The following is a 21,295-nucleotide window of genomic DNA, read 5'->3' as shown; positions in this document are numbered from 1 at the left end:
CAACATGAAAGTGCCCAGATAATTTCAGACAAGCAACAGTAGGCCCTGTCTTCGAGCAATTGTTCTGAAACTGGGTAAATCGCGTACCACCGTCCCGAGGACTCTCCGCCCAATGGCCCCTACTTCTTCTCCCCTCGTGAGGATCCCTCCTCCGAGGTACCGTTGAATAGGCAACGACAGGAACATCATAAAAAACTCGGCAGAAAATATATCTGACGAAAGAGCAATAGATGCATTTCTTGCGGGGATCCGAAGAAGAGACTTAATCGAGGATTTGGGTAGGTCCAACCCGAGAACATTAGCAAATCTCATGGAGATAGCGAATCGCTGGGCGGATGGCGAAGACGCTGTTCAAAATAAATAGCACAGGTCACCCGAGGAAGATCGCAACAGAAACAACAACCAAAATAGGAGACGATTCTCTCGTCAGTTCTCAGATTACGATGGTCCCAGCCAAGTGGTAGCTGGCTTCCGAGGAAACAGTGGAGGAAATCATCGGGACGATTATCAGAGAAGCAACGAGCAGCGCAATGATCATAGAGATGCGCCAAGCTCCAACAGGCAAAATAATCGACCAAGGTTCCAGAGGCCATACAATATATCACCGGAAGATCTTCTGAACGGGCCATGCCAGATGCACTTTTACCTCGATAGTGAAGGGAAAAGACAGTCAGGTCATCTTCAGAAGGACTACTGAACTTTCCAAGCTTTGCCCATTTAACTGGTACCTGATCTGTCAGATGAACCAGCCCCATTTACCATTATCCCTGCACAAAATATGAATGTTCTAGTTGAAGTGTTATGATAACTCGAAGAATTTATGGATTTACTTTGCAGCGGAGATTTTACTCGACTCTACGATTCAAGCAAAATCTCGGGGGCTACTGACATAGGCATCTCGAATGGGCCTGCCGAATAAAGTACCCGAGGACGACCCGAAGATTATGAAGTCCGGAAGCCCAACTAGGTGTCGATATGGAAAGTAGAGATAGATTAGGAACAAAAGACTTGTATCAATACGGGAAGGACTCAAATCAGTCTCCCGGACTTTGTAACTTGTACGATACGAAAACCTCGGCTCCACCTCCTATGTAAAGGGGAGCCGAGGGAGAAAGAAGGGATCGAATCATTGTTAAACACAAACCCTAGTTTTCGTAGTTGAGCACCTGTTTCGGCTGAACCTTCAAGATCTACTTTCCCTCTACTTTCCGCGAAACCCTAGTATACAACTTGTAGGCATTGACAAGTTAAACCCTTGTCAATTGGTGCCGTCTGTGGGAATTGGAGGCGACAAGGAGCTGATCTCGATGTCATCGTCAACATCGACAACATCTTCAGTAGCAAGCAACGCGATGGACGGAGGTAAACATGTCAAACCTGATCTCGTCGATTTTGTTCCTCACACTCCCGCCCGTTTGCATGCATACGACGATCTGGAGGAGTCGACAGAGATGACGTTCGGGAGATTCCACTTTCTCGTCGGGAAAGAAGGATCGCACCGTTTTTCGGCACCGATTTTTTCGGAGCCGTCAACGGCCGATTCCGACCTTTCGGAATCATCAACATCAATCATCGAGTTGGGCGATGATGAGTTTTCATCGTCAAGCTTCATCAAGCCCGCCATCGGTTGAGAACTCGCCGATATGTTCGGCAACATGTCTTTCAGGTCGTTCACGGACTCTGGTCTGAGAAGCGACTCGGAAAGCATCGACAACTTCGACTTCATCGACAGATCCACTTCTATTCGGGAGGTCTTCGCCGATCTATCATACGGTGAGTCAAGTCTGTGTGATCGGTGAGTCAAGTCACCCAGAAGAGGCGTCAGAGGCTTTCGATGATCTGGGCAATCCATACATCGATCCCGCTAATCTTACGCGAGGAACCAGAAACAAATACGTCGGCTCCACACCTCGCGAAAAAGTGCAGCTTTCGCAAGCATCTTGGGATAGAGCTGGAAGAGCCATGAATGGCACAGACCCTTTTCAGATGGGTTGGTTGAAAGAATAACCGCTTTGGATGAATAATATGGGTTTACTTAAATTCATATACATGGGAAAACTTCAAGATAGAATTGGCAAATCTTTCACTTTTAGCCCTGGCCATCATATGCTTTTTTTGTGAAGAAATGAAGGTAAAGCATCACTGACTTGGTGTTTACAAGGTTTGAGAGAAAGAAATTTTTGCACATTAGTGTGAAGGATAACCTTGATCCTGATTAATGAAAATCAACTCTTAGAAAGGATATTGGGACTTGTGAAAAAAATTAAGTATGATCTTTAACCTAATTGTTGCAGAGTTTTAAATCCTAACATAGTCTTTGACTCACATCAACATTTACATAAGACCATTCCATATCAAAGATGCTTGGGATTCAACCACATAGGCTTACACATTATTATAGTACGTATAATAATCCACGAACTAAAATGCATATTTATTTTTCATTGTTATCCTGAGTAATTAAGTTTCTTTAGTTGTTTTGCAAATGCGGGGCTGCAATGTTTGACAACCACGAAATCTCCTTTTTTGTCAACGACCACACGCTCAAGGATGGAACGTCGGGTGGGTCACCAGAAAACATATCTAAACACCAGTTTGGACTATAGATTTTCTATTTACTCTAAAATTAGAATTATAGTTAGATTTTGTTAGCACCAAATTGTAATTGTATACATTGTGTGTATCTGAACCTTACATGTGTATGTGAAGTGAAGACACACAAATCTATTGACGGTTGCTGCATCTCCCCATTAATCAAGATGAATTGGCAACCTTACAAAACGTGTACTTTCTGCACTACGAAAGAAATATTTGAGGCTAACATTTTCTTGATTAATCACCATGATATTTTTTTGGTTGAATCCCCTGGTTTATTTTATGCATTATATGCATGCAAGAAAAAAACTCTGACCTAGAAATATTCATTACCATTCTTAATAGATTTATGGTATGGCCAATATTAGTTCTATTTTTAATAACATTTTTAAAGACTAATCAATTAATTTATTTTCCTTGACCTTCATGCACTGTTAGTACATTAGTGTGAATGAGGAGGGTAGGGATATACATATATGAAAATCTCAACAAGCCTATTATCTGCCCCATGGACTTGGATATTCCTCATCAGTTGAGTAGAAATATTAGTTAACATGCTCCACAAAATTTCTACGAGATATATGAAGATATCATGAAATACGAGTGAACACACTCCCCAAAATATCTATAAGGTACATGCAGATATTATCCACATCTGTGAATGCCAGAAATGTGGACACCTTTTTTTTTTTTTGAGGTAAAACAGTGGGAAAGGATCCCACTGAAATGTGGACACCTTATTTCCTAGGATGGTACATCCCACATTTGTAGCCCATAATCACCCAGTTATGAAGTTGGTTACATGGTAGCCTAGATTTGACAGTTTTGTAAGATTGCATGTATTTGCCGGTTTAGCGCTGACGAAGATGAAGTAGAAAAAAATCAATCAAAGTTATTTTGCATTTGCATTTGTAGTTTAACAAGAAAGACATCTACACCGCTTGACGAACATAAATGAAGAAGAGCATACGAGATGAACACATGAAATGGAGGGACTTGTACACTAAATGAACATGTAACCGAACAGGAGATGTTGGTCTCCAACGGGACATCACCTGATCACCACTCAATGGTGCTTCCGGGAGATCGATGCAGACGAAACCAACCTCTCTTTAGAGTTTGGACCATGAAAAAGTTTGCGGGAATATTTTATATGTAAAACTTTTTAGTCAAATTTTGTCGAGCTTCGATAAAATACAATGGATAATTAACTCCTACAGAAAGGATTTTATCCAAAGAACGCGGCTAGTTCTCGATCGATCTAGAACGGTCATCTAATTTCATGTGCAATTCACGTGCAAGTGGGAAGAAAGATGTGCAATTGTGTATCCATGTGTAATTCTGCATGGAAACTTACTGAGCTCACCGATGAGTCCTGCGGGGCCGGAAGAGCATTGGCGATGATCCTCTCTTGCTTGATGTAGAGCATGGCCTCGGCCATGGTAGTCGGCAGCCTCACATGCGCATTGGCGTTCACCTGCATCTGAAAGGCAAGTGTGGCGGCCACCTGCTGCTTTTGCTTCAACTTCAAATTGGCACGCCGGCCTCGTCGCTTGGCGGCCTGGACGGACTTCTCCTCCCGCGACAATAGCTTTTTCGGCACCTTCGCCTTCTTATCGTCGTCGGCTGAGGTGGTGCGCTTTGAGCCTGCCATGGGAGTGGTCTCGTCAATGGCAGGTGTGATCGATGCGGCGGTTTCTCAGCTTGCAAGGCGGCGACGTTGTTCGTGGCTAGGTAGGGTCTTTGCCTCTACCTGAATAGGATTTTTGGAAGTGGCGGGAGTGGAAGTGGTTGTTGTGCCACTGGCAGGCAGGTCGTGTAGGGCTCACCGGAGGAAGCGCGCTAACTCCTCATCACTTCAAATATGACATCCATATTATAACACGCATTTCGATCCCATATTGTGTGTGGGTGTGGAGGAAGGGCTCAACCAAACGCATATGGATGTCATATTTGGATTCCTCTCATTTTTCTGATTGTTTTAGACATATTATTTGTCAAATTCCGATTTACAGATTTAAAGATATTAATTATTCCATATCAAATAGAAAAGACAAAAAAATAATACCATTTTATTGTTATTTGAATTCAAGATTAATATTATTTATTCATTGTTGTTTACATAATTAATTGTTTGAAATTCAAAAATAAAGAGGTGTTATGTCAAGCATAGGGTTAATATAATACATATGGTAGTATTGATAACAAGGTGTCATTTCTTTCATAGAAACTCGTCCGAAAGGACATATAAGTTAAACGTGCTAGATGGGTGACTAACTGGAAAATTTGACCACGAATGCAATATAACCTAAGATTAAGTGTACTTAAAATAAAAAATGTCCCCGTGAGAGATTAACAAGTCAAACACAATTTTTTAAAATGAATATCTTTTTTGAAAAATTGAAAAGAAAATCCTAAATCGATGGCACAGGAACCGACGGCCAGACTGTGCCCACGGTTAATCATACTTAAACTTTGAGTAACATTTAAAACTTAGCATAAATATATTCTTTTAAGAAATTTTCTATATTCTTTTAAGAAATTTTCTAGAGTAGAGTGTGTGAAGCAATTTCGTTGAAGAAGTACAGATACGTGTGAAGACGTCAACTAGAGTTGTACCCCCAGCGCTAATATGTGTTCGGTTGAGCTCAGAAATAAGTTGTATCATACGAGTCTTCCCCTACGACGAATACATCTCTGCACCGCTTTTCACATAATAACTAAAACTAGACAGCCCGACCACCAGGTTCAGAACCTTTATTGCAGTGGCGGAGCTTGCTTGAAGTTGCTCAAGGTTGTGTGTTCTAATTCACGTACCCCACAGAAAAAACTTTAATGCATGTGCAAATCATGGTCGTGACGGGGGGGGGGGGGGGGAGGAGGTAACCATGCGGTAACAATTTGGGATCTTCACATTGCCCCCATCATTATCCTTCGTGCCGAGTTTCCTTCTACGTCTCCGTATTCGACCGGCCACCGCTGCCCATAGAGTTGGGCAAAGTTTTCCCTCGTTATTTTCTCACAAACAAAGACACCGAGAGAACCGCCCACTTGAGCCAATGTATGTCGAGGAGGAAGAAGGGAAGCTCATGGTGATCGAGGAAGAATCCGCTCTGATGCCATATGAGAAGGTTTTGGATGCGGTACCCCTTAGGACTGGCGTGGTGTCATACATACATTTGACAGAGTTATAATAATGAGACAACCAATGCATACTCCCTTCATTCCAAATTAATTGACCAAATTTCGCCTAGTGTGTCTACATATGTAGATCAAGTTGAGTTAATTAATTTAGAACCGATGTCATGTCTCTATCGAAAAAAAGAGAACTGATGGAATACATCTTAACAACACCAAATGCTGACTCTGCCGGCATGGGCGGTCGCAGGGGGGGGGCCGGAGGGGCCGTGGCCCACCCAGAAATCCAGCCAATTTTTTAGGTACCCATGAAAAAAGCCGAATTAGCCCAGCACCAAGTCACGTAGACGAGCGATTCCCACAGCAGGCAGGCTCCCAGCTACCGACCGACGCCGCCTCGACCGGCGACCAACCGCCGCCGCCCCGACCGACCGCCGCCACCCCGGCACCGCGGCCGCACGCCGCAGGCCCGCCCTCGACTAGACTGCCTGCCTGGCCGGCCAGCGATCTCTGCCCTCACACAGCCCCGGCCGCTGCAGTAACCGCCGGCCGCCGCGCCGGTCTTCCCGCCGGCCGCCTCTCTCCCCGCGGCCCTGCTCTTCCCGCCGAGTTGCCGACGACCAGGTGACCTGCTGCCGTGCAGCCTCGCGCTCTCCTCTCTGCCTCTGTTATAAGTTATTTACTTATTCTTTCTGTTTGGTAAATTGCAAATGTATACATGACTCACTATGTATTGTGTAACAAAGAAAATTGCTAACTTGCTAATATTTAAATGTTTTAATTGTGTATAAATGAAGAGGGATAGCAAAATTGCGTTACTTTTTAGAAACAAGCATCAAAAACAAAGAAGATTGCATCAACACAGTTAGTCATACATGATGTAGAAATCGAAGATGGTGGGCTTGATTTCGATGACAAAGAGTATTTTCCGCAATGAGTCTAGTGGAAAACAAAGAGTATTTTCCATATTAAGTCTAGTGAAAAACAAGTTGAGAAATAGTATGGGTGATGAGCTCTTGACCATTGCTTAGTGACATTTATCGAGCCATGGGTATTCATTCATGTAAGTGATGATGCCATTGTTGAGACTTTCATTGCAATGCGAAACTGTAGATTGAAGAAATGATGTAATTTTCTAGTTATGATATATTCTACCATGTAAGACTTTTTTAATATTTTGAACTATTTAATCATGCACATTTGATTTTGATATATTTATTGAACTCCAATGTTTACAACAAATTTGTCTTCTATATAGTTCATTACTTCATTATGCACAGGTTTTTTCACATTTTGTGGGTGCGAAAAAAAAAAAAATTGCGGGGGGCCCCCCCCCCCCCCCCCCCTCCGATTCTTTCCTGCGTCCGCCACTTTCTGCCGGGGCTCTTGGATCGGGCACCGCGCGCTATCCGCTGTCGTAGGTAGGAAAAAGACGAAGGATGGATTGGGTTGGTGCGTGAGTGCGTGCGTGGTTGCCAGAATGCCAATGATCATCGTCACTACATGGCGCGCGAAAGCGAAATCCCACGACTGAAAACAGCAGCTGCGATATGATGCGGAGGCAGCTAGCAGAAAGGCACCTTCCGCCGCAATCCAGAGGGCCCTGTGCTAGTGATTCACTTCAGTTCACCGGCCAGTACGTGTACGTGCCCCTACCGATCGCCATCTCAAGCCACTTCCGGTGCAGTACACGCCGGCTTCGCGCCCCTTTCCTCGCTTCGCGATCTGGGCGCAGTGCAGTGCAGCCGTGCCGTGCTACCTGCCGCTCTAACGGTGGCCACCTACTCTGCTATATAACCAGCCACACGTTGGCTCCGGCCGAGGCATCCATTGCTCTCTAGTCTCTCCGATCACCACGTTCCCTACCTGAAACCGCATCTTCCCCTCTCCGGAGTAGCCACCGGCCGCCATGAGCTGCGGTGACGGCCAGAAGCCGACGATGGCGCCGGCGAGAGCCCACCCTCGCTACGTTCCCACGAGAGGTGCAGTGCTGAAGCGGATCGTCAGCGGAGTGCTCCGCGTCTTCCTCTCCCAGATGAACAGGCTGGTGCCGGAGAGCACCGTCAGCGGCCGCGTGAGCCCGGCGCCACCGGACATCCTGGCTGGCGATGGCCATGGCGGTGGCGCGGCGGAGCAGGGGAAGTAGGCGGTGGAGTCTGTATGTCCACCGTATCGATGGTGCTAGTTCCACGGCCCAACCTTTTATCCGGTCCGTCCATGAAGCATGCCATGTATCTTGTGATCTTGTCTGCAAGAGTTAGCCCCCGATCTGCTTTGATTGTGCTGCTGCTGCTGCTGCTGCTGCAGAGGTTGCACTAATGTAGCAGCTGATTAACAATAACACATCGCCTTAGTCTAATCGACTCATCTTCCTATTTCCTAACCAATTCACCTCTTCTGTTACACTCTTCCCCATTCTTTTTCTACAGCAAGATCTGCCCCCTTCTCGCACCAAGACAAAGTACAAACTCTTCAGGGGAAGGTTGAAAAGCTGCTACAAGCTTGACTCGAGGATCAATTAAGAGCCACAACATGTCTTGGCAAAAAAAAAAAAATCATAAATTTCAGAGCGAATTAAGCACTTCATATTGCGCCATGACAAGAAACAGGACTAGACCACCCAACACACGAATGTTATAACCTTCTCCCAATGCACTATCTATAAATATAAGCTGGAGTACCAAAGATTACATTCCACCTTGATTACGGCAATGTATGTTAAAAACCAGAAATAATAAAACATCCAAAAGGATCATCCTAAGCGTGTGAGTGCACAGAGAAACCTGCTGCAACCATCTGTGTTCGTTTGCAGCAAACGCTACCTATGGACCTCAGTATCTAGCTCAACTGGTGACTGCTTTCTGTCCCTGTTCGCCGCAGACCCCATCTTCATCATGGGCCCAGGACTGCACGCCAGTGGACTTCCAACAGTCAAGCAATTCTAACATATTCTGCTTGAACAACTACGCCTTAACTTTCTTGAACCTCTTTGGGAAGAGTTCAATTCCCTCGAGCCGAACTTCCTGGTGCATTTGTTCCCATATTGCTTCAAACTGGCTCTGATACTTACCCTGTATCCATGCATGAATCTCAGGATAAAGAAAATCTGGATCAGTACTCCATTTATGTCTCAATGCTGCCCGGCTGTCTATTAACTTTTCACCGTTCTTCATCCTGCTAAGGAGATCCCCAACTCTTCTTTGGCTGGCAGGCCCAAGGACAGCAGATGGCGACAAAGCCAGGAACTTTTGAACCACCCTTAGACATGGCAAAACATCCCCTTTCAGCAAAGCCCATGCAAATATCTGCAACCGACTGGTGGGGTCTTTGATGGGTAAACTGTGCAGCGGAAGCTGCCAATTATGTCGAGAAAAGATGGGACTAACATAGCAGTAGACCTGGTCACTCTTAGGCTCGTAGTAGGGTTTTGGATCCTCCAGTGGTGCTGAGAAGGTGCAGAGAGAACTGGCATATTTCAACAGCCATCCTGGCTTTGCACTGGTCACGCCATGCATGTATGATCTCTTTGTATTTAGTAGCTCCGAGTAAACTACATACTCTGGTGGAATTTGGGTAACAGAAGATGCTCGGTGGAGATATATTGTATCATCCAGGATGCAAGATTGATAACGTGCAGCTCGAACCTTTCGATCCTCTTTTGACAATCCAGAGAAAGTGTTAATCTTCTTTGCAACTCTATCGGCCCACCCAGCACATATTCCTTGCCCCAGAAGTTCCTCTTCATTCAGCATTGGTTTTTTGTCGGTTTCACTCCTCCAGGCCTGTTCAACATCCCCAGGACCTCCGAAATTCCAAGCAAATTCATCACAAGATTTGCTATGGTGGAATATTAATCGAAGAAGCTGCTTTCTCAATTTCGACATCTCTTCCATTGTTTTGAGGTGTAGGGAGTAATCTCTGCAGAATTCCACTGGGTTCCTTGAACACTCAAATGACCGCAAAGCATGAGCAATGGTTAAAGCATCACTACTAGGGATGGAAAAATCCTTCCGTGCCTCTTGAACCATGGCCTTGAGCTTCTTCTGTCTCTTTCTTTCATTCTGATCCTTATGTTCTGGATCAGAGCCATCCTGGTTTGATTCTCTACTAGTGTCTCCCTGAATGAGAAAAGGATTCACATAACTCAAAGCTGATGCAGCAGCAGTTGCGTATCCCAATATTAAGTTAGATCTAGTACAGCCTTGCTGACTCTTCAAAATTTTAATTATTGTCAGAAGAAGACGGGAATGCCGTGGGCTCATGGGGTATTGCGCCATAGCCTTTCCCATTGATGTAGGTATTCCTTCGCTGTCAAGTGCTTCTAATGTCTTCAAGCAACACTCAGCTTCAACCAAACTTTCCTTGTTAGGAGGCGTAGGGAAAGGAAAGTTTACAACCTGCAACAATCATATTTGCATGAAAAATAGGACAAAAGGTAACACATGAAAAAAGATGATTAAAAAAAGATAAATAGCTTTTAAGTGCATTACCTTATTTATTGTCATAAACTTGAGCATAAGCACAATGCCTTCAACTGGCATTTTCTTGATCTCTGGCTCAGAGAACTCAGGAAATAAATCATCTTTACCATATGCTGCACCTGAGTAGAGACGGTAACAGTGGCCAGGCCCAGTTCTTCCAGCTCTCCCAGCACGTTGGGATGCTGATGCCTTGCTTATCCACTGGACTTCATAACTTGCCATCCCCGTGGCATGATCATAGTTCTTAACCTTTTCTTTTCCAGTATCAACCACATATGTTATACCAGGAATCGTTAAAGAGGTTTCTGCAACATTAGTTGCCACAACAACTAATCTTTCTCCTTCGGGGATATCGTGAAACACTCTAAGCTGCTGCGAAGCTGGTAGCATTGCATACAGTGGTAAAACATGAAGCCTAGCACGTGAAACAGATTTAGGATCTGTACATTTACTGAAAGGAATAGAAGGATTTGACTTCTCCGCATTTGTCGCATTGCTCAATTCCTCAGCAGTTTCCGGTTCTCCTGATATTCCTGATATAGCTTTAAAGGACGCCTTCAGTACAGATGAACTCACAGCACCTTTCAAAGATGATAACACTGGTCCATCTTCTGCAGTTTCATGTGCAATGGAATCCTCATCATCACTGTCAGTCTCCATCTCACTCTCTGTTTCAGCATCAGAAGAATCGACGTTTAGCCCATCATCCATTTCATCTTCACCATATGAGGAAAACATGCCGTCTTGGTGCTCAGGTTCAGTTCTATCAATATCATATGCTTCAAAAATTTCCTTCTCATCTATTTCTGTTCTTGAACCATACTCATCTCCAACCCGTTCAGGCTTCTTACCAATTTGCCGCTTGGATGCTCTTTGCAGTTTTTTACATAAATAATCCACTTCTCGTTGTCCAGTTACAAATACAAGGATTCCACCTGGTGGTAGATTCTTGTGGATTGACAGAACCTTTTTATAAGCTTGTGACAAATAATCGTCATGTGTCTTCTTTGTGAAGTGAACTGTTACTGGAAATTGTCGTGCAGGTACCTCTACAGCGGGTGGAATCACATCAAACAATCTTCTGTTTGAAATAAAATCCTTTAATTGCAAGGTAGCACTCATCAGCACCACTTTCAGCGGACTAATCATATCTTCTGGCTTAATGTTCATCCCAGAGCGTATTGCTTTCTGTTGAGCTGCAATCGTATCCTTTGATATGCACAGAAGTTAGCCATGCCTGCACGTTTTTGCTTTCATTAAAATGAAAATGGGGCAAGCTCATGAGATCTAACCTTGCGAAGATTTATAATTCTAGAAAGCATCCCGATAAGTATATCTGTGTTCAAACTCCTTTCATGTGCCTCGTCCAAGATGATCACCGAATATTTTTTCAACAGAATGTCACCCTGCAAAAGATCAGTAAGCCATGTGGTAAGGAGTTTCAATCTTTGTTATGTCAGACACAGCTTCAATTAAAGATCACATAAGCATTTCAGAAGAGCAAATCACTTGATGTATAGATAAAATTTGTAAAAATTATACAATTACAGGTAGACAACTGACTGTGTAATGAAATACATATGGAAGACGACTAATCAAGAAACCGACTAAACCACTACAAGCAAGTTTAAACCTCACTAGAATTATTTATAAATTTGAGTCATCTACAGTTATGGCAGTAAAAAGTGTCAGATATACCACTTTGTTGCATTTCTGGTCATGGGTTCATCGTTTTTAGCACTGAGTTATCAGTTTATTACAACAAGAAACTTTAATGATTGAACAAAATAGACTGACAGGAGCAACCAGGAAAAGTACACAACCTGAACCTCTCGCAGCAAAATACCATCTGTCATAAACTTGATGGAACATTTACTTCCAACCTGTTTATCATGCCTAACTTGAAAACCAACCTCCTTTCCTAGCTTAAGTCCTAACTCATAAGACACCCGCTTGGATGTGGCAAGAACAGCAACACGCCGTGGTTGGGTGATACCAATCATCCCTTTTCTATCAGCTCGATTGCTTGTGCCAAAGCCGGCTTCGTATAAGAACTGCAAAACACAAGTAGTATAAAGAGCTATGAAAAAGTTGGCACCTACTTAACACAAGCAGATAGGATCAGAAGTACTAGTTTAAACCAATGTTTAAGAGACACCATGTGTGGGCAGGCTCACCTGAGGGACCTGAGTAGTTTTACCACAGCCTGTTTCTCCACACAGAATTACCACAGAATTTTCGTAGATAGCTTCCATTATTTCCTGCTCCATCATTATTATTGGGAGATCCCTCCTCGCCTTCTCAACCTCAGGTGGTCTTGACACAGGCACCACAATTGGAAGATTGAAGCACTCCTGTACAGAAGCTTCACTTTGTTGTGGCTCTTCATCCTAACAAAAGTATAATGGTTTAATTAACACAGAACATGGCACCAGCTTTCTGATTCTCTTCCACTTACTGAATAGCTAAATCTAGCGTGCTTTTAGATCAATTAGATATTAATGAGTCGAAAGTAGTAGAGATGTGGACCAGTATTACTTGCAAATCTATCTCTGCGGCAGAGCAATTTGGCACAGATGACTGAACTGTCTGATGTGCCAAAACTTCAGCATCATCATTAGTCTCAGTTTTTTGTTGCGGAATGCTCTGATGTACCGAAATGCCAGCATCATTTTTAGTCCCTTCAGTTTTTTGTTCCAGAATGCTCACGCCAAAACCCATCATAGGTTTCACTGAATCATTCTCATGATCCTTTCGTTCACTACCAGGATAATCATGTTTTGATGCCTTAATAAACTTCACTGGGGAAGCTTCTAGCACAGCTTCACTGTCTTCAGGAACACCTTTCCGATCACAGTTTTTCTTGAATAGCGAAAGTTCTTCAGGTACATCTAAACCAGCCTTGGAGAACTGCACAGCACGCCTACGTTTTTCTTTCATAGTCTCGGCCTGCAGTATAACAAAATACCATTAAGAAATAAGTTTGCAGTGAGATATAGTAACCAATCCAGGTGTTACAGATATATCTACTGTACCTGACCAATAGACCCCGTAGTGTGCAGCAGTGAATATACATCATCAGCAATCCTGTGCTCCCTATTGTGCAGGGCCAGTTTCATACACAGTTGTCAGAGGAAACCCAAAACCATCATAGAACATAACAAAATAAGACAAAAACATACTGCAAAATTTCGATGCTCTTTGCTTGCAATGCCTTCTTTTGCTTTTCTTCCTGGGAACAATTAGGCAGGCATCAATACTGATACGCACACTAAAGCTAACCAGCAACAAAAGAAGTTGTACTACTTGGCAAATGGCAAGGGTAGCGAGGCGCACCACCAATTTGTGCAGCTTCTTTAGCTGAGTCTTGCTCATCTTAGGGTCCTCCTTGCCCTTGTTTTTCTTGCCATCCTGGTAATGCTGCAGAGGTTACATGACGCCCACAATCTCATCCAGACATCGGTTGAGAAGAAAACCCAAGAAAGAGGGCCCAAATTTTTTTTTACATTACCTTGCCTTTCCCTTGCGCGTTGTTCTTCCTCTTGCAGGGCAAAATCAGGGCGTTGCTATCCCCCTCCATGCTCGAACTGCAATTGAAGCAAACGAACAGAAACCTCAGGTACATCACGTGATGGATACCAGGGTGGCGGTGCCAGGATTCGAACAATCCACATGCCCCAAAAAACAGAAAAAAATAGTACGGCTCGATTACACAATAATACTCAATGCCTAATGCCCAACGAAATACATGAAACATGGCAAAAACGGTAACAGTTTATCTGATCTCTTCGTTTATTTATTTATATGGATTGATAATAAAATACCCTTGCGCTTTGTTCTTCCTCTTGCAGGGCAAAATGAGAGCGTTGCTATCCTCCTCCATGCTCGAACTGCAATCGAAGCAAATGAACAGAAACCTCAGGTACATCAGGTGGTGGATACCAGGGTGGCGGTGCCAGGATTCGAGCAATCCAGATACCGAAAAATAATAACATTGCTGGAAAGTAACCATTCCAAAGCCAAAATAAATAAATAGCACGGATCGATTACACAATTATACTCAATGCCTAATGTCCAACAAAATAGATGAAACACGGCAAAAAGTTTATTTGATCTCTTGGTTTATTTCTATTGGACTGATAATAAAAATGCGTCTATTCAAGGCTTCAAGCTATATATATATAACTATAGGAATAGGAAATCGGAGAAAATCAGCAAGACATGAGACTCGTTGGGGATTGTGGAATCACCGTTGATAGCAGCCTAGCGACGATACGCTGGGGAACGCGTCGACGTGCTCGACCAGCAGTTAGCCGCGGTCACGCAGCGGCGGAAAGGAGGCGGCGGCGGCGGCGGCGGCGCGAACGAAGCTGAGCAATGGGACTGGCGGCGCCGGCGCGGCTCTGGCTAGCCGATTGAGGAAGACGAACTGAGCTGAGTTATTGGGCCGTTAAGTAGGCCTTTCTTCTTCTGGACTCAAAGCCCAACACGGCGCTTTCCCTAGTCTCTCTTGTGCTTTTGGTCTCTTCCGGTTCCGGTCGTCGAACCTCGAAACAGGCGACGACGGCACATGAACAGACATAAACACCCTTCAATACGTTGTCTTATACTCCGTACTATAGTGTTAACATCTGTAGGTTTCAATCAAACAAAAAAACGCTATAATTTCTCTGCAATATATGGAACATTCACAATCCCACTCAAATCCCCATGCCAATCTGAATAAACATTTCCTTGGAGCAGAGCACCAAACCAGAGGAACAAGACATAGTCCGCGAGGAATAGATAGGGGAGACCTTGCCTTACCTTGGGGCAGCAATGGAGAGCGGCGGATGGAGGGAGACGCGCCGCGCCGGAGCGGCCAGCTGCGACGGGGCGGAGCGGCTCTGGCGGCTGGCGCTCGGACAGGCTGCTCTGCCTCTCGTGACTTGAACCACCTGGACGAGGGCATATTCGTCTGTTTGTAATGTTATTATTATAAACCTAGTTTTTTTTTTACCTAATCAGCTTAATTACAGAGATAACAGCACTGGGGTGAAAGCAGAGGCGGGGGGGCTAAAAGAGAAGAAGAAAAAATCAATTCCCCCCGTCTCGTCCACTCGCCCAAGCCCCAGATCGCCGCCGCGCCCCGCCCGCCATGGCGGCCGGCCTCCTCGCGGCCGCCGCCGCCTGCGCCACCCTCCTCGTGTTCCTCGCCCCCGCCGTCTCAGGTCAGCCGGCCCTCTCTATCTCGCCAATCGCAAAACCCTCTCTCTTCTGAACAAAGTAAAAAAAATCCTCGCCTAATCGCTCTGTTTATCTCGAAATTACTTTTCGAGTTCAATCTACACGATCTCGCGCTTGCTTCGAACGTTCTGTTCTGCGGTACTAGCTTCTATGGCGAATCTGTCCCGTCTCGCTGCGACCTTGAGGTGAATCGAGTAGCGGACTAGTAGGCCTAGTTAGTTAGCTAGTTAGTTGTGTGCTCAAGCTCCTGCTGTGGATATCATCAGGCTTTGCTATTGCTACACCAGGTCCGTCTCAATTCTGGAATTGCTGCTATTGCTATACTAGGCTACAGCCACACCTAATCATATTTATAACAAGGAAACGTATTGTGAAGTGCAGTCGTTTCAGTTCAGCCAGCGTGAATTTCATGTCATTATTCTAATACTTGTGTCTGTACAATGTGATCATGTGCTGTTACGACAAGTGATTACTTATGAAACTAGCATGGTTGCTGCATAAGTGCTACATACTTCTCAGTCGTGCCATTTGCTTGAAATAAATAAATAAGTACCTGGGAACTCGATTTTAAAAAACTGTACGATTAGTTCTGGCTTCTCTATAGCTAGACTAGCTCTTTTAATTTTATTTTTCTCTCACTTGCTGTACTCTAGTCTCTATCAAGAGGTTCATGCTGCCTTTGTGTTTTTCCAGGAGATGGTGCCACACTGGAATCTGTTCCAGATCTTGTCAAGGCAATGTACGTAGACATTGAGAGCTTCCCTTGTGTCAGGCTGCTGAATCTTTCTGGTGAAATCGGCTGCTCCAGTGAGTATCTTGGTCTGCCCTTGTGCTGTAAGCAAAAACTAAGATGGCCGTCATGTTTTGTGACCATGAATCGACTTTTTTTTTGTAATTAGATCCTGGGCATGGCCAGATTATTGCACCGGTTGTAAGATTCAACAGCATTGACCAGCTGGTTCAACCGTCCGCAGTTCTTCTTCCCTTAGATCAGATGTCAGATTTCTTCCTGAGGTATAAGATCAGATTGCTGAAGTCTTGTATACAAATTTTAAATCATTGTATCTTTTGATGTTTGTTCATGGCAGTGAAAAAGAAGTTTGTTTCCATATCTCTCATCCTTGATGGGAAAACATAAATAAAAGTTGTTCCATAATATTTGTGGTTTTCTTTTAGAGCTGCATTGCCCTTGATGCGTTAAGGATGAGAACCTTTGGTAATTTGTATGTTATTGTTTAGGGTATCCAAGGATCCAGAACTTTACCATATGGTTGCTGGTGTACTGGTTGAGTCAAATGGTGTGCATAGCAACTTACTAGGTCAGTGTCAACATCTCCCTATTTTGTGGGTGTTCTCTATATGTTTTTGTTGCCTTTACTCCATAAGAAACATACTGTTTTTGACTGTGTAGAGCTGTCACCGGATAGAAAATTTCCACAAGAGGAGTTTGCACCATACTCAAATGTCAGCCATGATTGGAATTCCGCTGTAAGTTCTTTGTTTGACTCGAATGGTACCACCCCTTGAGAGTTAAACCATATTCTTTCCCTTTAATGTAAAATCTGGCACGATGCTTCAAGTATACCTCTGTTACCAATACAGTTTACCTTGTAGGGGTCAGGTATTATGTGGAACAGATATGCCTTTCCTGCTTTTCTACTTTCAGAAGAGAGCACACAAACTCTGCGGAAGGTATTCTGCCTGCTTTTATCTACAGTAGTTTATTTTGGTTCATTTTTTTATTGTAACATCACACTTGAAAATTACAAGCCTATATAATTGGTCATCGCTGTCAATTATAGATTGCGGACAAGAATGAAAAGTCTAACAATGGATATCAACCAAATGTGGCGGAATTTGACCTTGTTATGCAGGTTCGGCGTTTCTTATCATTTTTTCTTTACTTCTGTCAGCACATGTTTATTGATAGCAGCAGTATTGCCACTGATGCAATCAATCAATTGTATTCTTCTAATTGACATGAACTCCAGACAACAAAAGCTGAAACACATGACTCAGAGTCCTGCCTCAAAGCGCAGTCGTGCTTGCCCTTAGGAGGACAGAGGTTGGTACTTATTTCCTTGTATAGGCATTTTGCTATGATGTTCACAATATTATGCATAGAGTTCCAAGATAACCTCTGCCAATTGCTAATGTTATATCTACCGCATGCATTTTTTTTATCTATTTTCTGTGTCAACTTTTGATCCTCGTATTTGAAGGGCAGTGTCTGGGCTTCGTTACCAGCAATGAGCAATGCATCCATGAAGGATCAGAAACCAATTATAATGGTCGTTGCATCCCAGGACTCTGCATCGTTCTTTCGGGACCGTAGTCTGGGTGCTGATTCTCCCATATCAGTAAGTGTTAGACATACATGATTGTCTTCTTTGTATTGCTTATTTGCATTTCAAAACAATATCAACTTCTACACAGGGATTGATTGCTTTGCTCACTGCTGTTGATGCTCTTTCTCACCTTCATGATCTAAGCAAACTCAAGAAACAGGTACTCAACCATGGGAAATTGCTTAGTTAGTTGCTTCCATGTTTTCACCGGTACCCTGTAGTTCTTCACCTATTTATGTACCTTCTGTTATACTTATTGTGAATTTGCCTCCTCTGAATCTTTCTTTAAGTTCTTAGTTATGCATTGAAGCCTGAGATTCAGTATGTTTGACATCTGGTGTGGCACAATTTGTGGTGGCTGGTTCCTAAACCATCCTGGTTCTTGTTCCTGACATCATGCCATATATATTGCAGCTTGTGTTTGCTGCTTTTGATGGTGAAGCCTGGGGTTATCTTGGTAGCAGAAAGTTCTTACAGGAAATAGATGAAGGTGATGATTCCGTGAATGGCATTAACAGCTCAATGATTGAGCAGGTGAGTCCCAGATTGGATTGCATCTTCAAACTATAATATATGATTCTATACAGATGGAATTTTTCCTAGGAACATCCTTTTCACTCTTCATGCATGGGCCTTCTGCATATTTTTATCTATGGGCGATAATGAATTTTCATTTGTTTTGTTCGAGTTTACTGTATGACCTTGGTCTCTATGTGCTATACCTTTCTGTTATTAGACAAGTCCCCAACCTGTCATGCTTAATTTTTGTAACAAACAGTTCAAACATGATTCAGGTACTGGAGATTGGTTCTGTTGGCAAGGGCATAAGTCAAGGACATCCATTATTTTATGCACATTCTTCAAGGGTAACTATTCTCTGAATCACTGCATGGCGCAAATAAATATATTGCTACCATGGTGTTACTTTAGCTAGCCCATATTGTCCATAGAGATTATAACTTTTTTTTGCTCATTGTTCTTGACATTATGCAACCTGGTCGAATAAATTTATAGTAGTGTTGTGGTGGTAGGAACTCCACTTGTTGTAAGAAGTTTGATAAAAGGATACCTTTTTGTGATACATGGGAGTCACTAGGTTGTATAATACTTGAAAATTTTCAGAGTGAATATATCTCTAAAAATAATAAAATACTGTTTCATCTTGCTAATATCTTCTGCTTCTAACAGAATTCATCAATTTCAAAGAAGATGTTAGATGGACTCCAAAGTGGTAGTGATTCACTTGGTTCTGATAATGTTAAAGTAAAACCAGCAGCTACATCAAACCCTGGTGTACCACCATCTTCTTTAATGGCATTCATGAGAAAGGTATAATCATTGGCTTCTTCGGTAGTGAATTCAATGTGCTAATAGATCATGGTCTTAGTTACACTTATAGGTTTTACTCCCTCCGTCCCATGAAACATGTTGTTTCATGTTTCATGGGACGGAGGGAGTATTTAATTTTCCAAACTCTGATTTTTTCAAGATATTATCATTTAAGACTGTTGCCTCATGGTCTGTTTTCTGTTGACCCATGCGTGCAGAATACATCAACTTCTGGAGTTGTGTTAGAGGACTTTGATTCCCGATTTTCCAATAAATTTTATCACAGCTATTTGGATAACCCTGGTAAGTTGACCATTCACAAATGTGGCGATTTGTTTCACCGAAGGGCAGTTTTGAACTTGTGAACTGTTTTTTTCTGCAGCAAACATCAATTCTTCATCAATAGCAGCAGCTGCTGCTTTGGTTGCCAGATCATTGTACATTCTTGCTACTGCTGATATGCCTGTCGATCTCATGACACTGAACACTATAAGAGTGAATGTTACACTGGTAGAAGAACTGATTGGATGTCTACTGACCTGTGATCCCGGTCTTTCGTGTGGCATCACGAAGAGCTTCATTTCTACAAGCAGTTCATGTCCAAGTCATTATGTTGGTGTTTACCAGGATTCAGCTTCTAGCACGCAGTTTCCTTCACATGCAGATGATACCTCCCGGTTTATATGGAACTTCTTGGCAGACAGGACTGGTACTTTGGCAGGCAACATAAGCTCTTGCACTGGGAAGTGCAGCGATGAAAATGAAGTATGCGTAGGGGCAGAAGTCGAGGGTGGAGGCAGGTGTGTTGTATCAACAACCAGGTAAATTTCTTTAAAGGCACGCACATACCCCTTTTAAAATGTGGAGGTCAAATCATTTGCTGTTCAATATTCTTTAGGAGTTCATACATTCTCTGTTCAGTATTCTTTGCGGGTTGATCCATCAGCATTTAGCACTTTAGTGACCATTGAACTAAGGCATCTTCTACTATAATGTAGCTAGTTCTTGTGCATTATGTTCAACTGCTAGTGAAGAACAAGTCATGATACTCAGTCTGATTTTGTTTTATTTCTTATTTAGTTGGAGATCATTGCTGATTGCTATAATTCCCGTCACTTGTTAGGTATGTCCCTGCCTACTCCACCAGGCTGAAGTTTGAGGACAATGTCTGGCATGTTCTCCCAGCCAACTCGTCGGACCCTATGGGTGCTGCAGACCCTGTGTGGACCGAGAGCTACTGGAACACTATCAGTCTGAGGGTCTACGCGGTGCAGTCCATGACTTCTGACTGGCTCGTTCTTCTCGCTGGGCTCGTTGTGACCGCCGGCTCATACCTTGGGGTGATCGTTGGCAGAACGTATATATCGAAGATCACAAAGCGAGACTGAATATCAACACTTGGACTTGGCCCACTAGTTCTGGGGACCTTGTAATGTGTACCCTGATGCCAGTTTAGGAATCATACCATTTGACCCTGTAATAGGAATTTTGAGCCGTAAAGCATGAGTAGTTTGCCTAACATGAATTGAGGTGCCAAATTTGTGAATCACTGCAAGAGATCATATGGAGTTGTTCGGTCTCCCAGCTGATGAGGAGTCTAATGGATGTGTAAATCTTGATTGTGATGTAGACTTCAAGAGCATATGACCTGGGTGGATTGTCTTGGTATGTATGGATTTTCTTGGCTGTGCTCATCTTTGTTGGTAGATGCTTCTGGAAATGTACTTGGACCAAGTTAGGTGTGTGTACACTGGACAGGTGGATGACTGCTTGGTGCCCATTGCATGTGATGGGGAAGTGGATGAGTACTACTTGTACGCGTATCATCCTTCAGTTCTTGTTGTGCACGTCTGCCTTTGCGACTTTATGGACCTGTCCAATTATTGTACTTACCCCATTGATGAGATCATGAGATGGTTTACTTAAAACCAAATATCCCTTGTGTCCAGTTGTCCTTATCCGCCACCGACTAGCTGATTCGCCACGCGCAACATGTTTGCTGACGCTGCCTTTTCTTTACTTAATCAGGTTGCAAATCAAAATACATTTTCTGTATATATCGTATCAAGATGATGTTTATTGGTTAACAAACACTTTGTGCACAATTTTGTACTATGACTTACTGAATATGTATTTACTGGTGCAAGCTTCTTAAGAATCAAACTTTTAAGCAGCAAG

The 21,295-nt window shown here is 43.3% G+C and overlaps 2 protein-coding genes across 3 annotated transcripts; one reads left to right on the top strand and one right to left on the bottom strand.

Moving 5' to 3' along the window:
* Nucleotides 1–8,365: 8,365 nt before the first annotated feature.
* LOC127306198 (ATP-dependent RNA helicase DEAH13) lies at nucleotides 8,366–15,141 on the bottom strand. Of its 2 annotated transcripts, none has more exons than XM_051336819.2 (13): nucleotides 15,021–15,141; nucleotides 14,465–14,845; nucleotides 14,039–14,104; nucleotides 13,726–13,801; nucleotides 13,551–13,634; nucleotides 13,397–13,446; nucleotides 13,250–13,310; nucleotides 12,753–13,163; nucleotides 12,392–12,604; nucleotides 12,038–12,268; nucleotides 11,507–11,620; nucleotides 10,224–11,423; nucleotides 8,366–10,130 (listed from the first exon to the last, which is right to left on the bottom strand). In XM_051336819.2, exons 3-13 carry the CDS (start codon nucleotides 14,095–14,097, stop codon nucleotides 8,697–8,699), a joined length of 3,933 nt encoding a protein of 1,310 aa, XP_051192779.1. In that variant the 5' UTR covers nucleotides 14,098–14,104; nucleotides 14,465–14,845; nucleotides 15,021–15,141; the 3' UTR covers nucleotides 8,366–8,696. The 2 variants fall into 2 exon arrangements, with proteins under 2 accessions (XP_051192779.1, XP_051192783.1); XM_051336823.2 differs by having other exon boundaries at nucleotides 13,551–13,625.
* A 115-nt stretch (nucleotides 15,142–15,256) lies between these two features.
* Nucleotides 15,257–21,009, top strand: LOC127306199 (nicastrin). Its single transcript, XM_051336824.2, has 16 exons — nucleotides 15,257–15,424; nucleotides 16,134–16,247; nucleotides 16,340–16,454; nucleotides 16,680–16,759; nucleotides 16,852–16,928; nucleotides 17,055–17,132; nucleotides 17,243–17,314; nucleotides 17,432–17,505; nucleotides 17,668–17,800; nucleotides 17,877–17,948; nucleotides 18,203–18,322; nucleotides 18,583–18,654; nucleotides 18,977–19,117; nucleotides 19,336–19,420; nucleotides 19,500–19,938; nucleotides 20,241–21,009. The coding sequence occupies exons 1-16, from the start codon at nucleotides 15,352–15,354 to the stop codon at nucleotides 20,503–20,505; spliced, it is 2,010 nt and encodes a 669-aa protein (XP_051192784.1). The 5' UTR covers nucleotides 15,257–15,351; the 3' UTR covers nucleotides 20,506–21,009.
* The last annotated feature ends 286 nt before the right edge of the window (nucleotides 21,010–21,295 follow it).

Source organism: Lolium perenne, chromosome 6 (assembly GCF_019359855.2).
Source record: "Lolium perenne isolate Kyuss_39 chromosome 6, Kyuss_2.0, whole genome shotgun sequence".
NCBI lineage: Eukaryota > Viridiplantae > Streptophyta > Magnoliopsida > Poales > Poaceae > Lolium > Lolium perenne.
The sequence above is the reverse complement of the archived record's forward strand: the minus strand, read 5'-3'. Positions and strand labels throughout refer to the sequence as shown.

Bases quoted from the DNA above. Each gene is read 5' to 3' on its own strand.
- LOC127306198 (XM_051336819.2), bottom strand. From the start codon at position 14,097: ATGGAGGAGGATAGCAACGCTCTCATTTTGCCCTGCAAGAGGAAGAAC. The intron at 12,605-12,752 runs GTAATACTGGTC...TACTTTTGTTAG, and splicing joins CCGCAGAGATAGATTTGCAA to GATGAAGAGCCACAACAAAG. The intron at 11,424-11,506 runs GTTAGATCTCAT...TGCATATCAAAG, and splicing joins GAATTATAAATCTTCGCAAG to GATACGATTGCAGCTCAACA.
- LOC127306199 (XM_051336824.2), top strand. From the start codon at position 15,352: ATGGCGGCCGGCCTCCTCGCGGCCGCCGCCGCCTGCGCCACCCTCCTC. The intron at 16,248-16,339 runs GTGAGTATCTTG...TTTTGTAATTAG, and splicing joins TGGTGAAATCGGCTGCTCCA to ATCCTGGGCATGGCCAGATT. The intron at 16,760-16,851 runs GTCAGTGTCAAC...TTGACTGTGTAG, and splicing joins TGTGCATAGCAACTTACTAG to AGCTGTCACCGGATAGAAAA.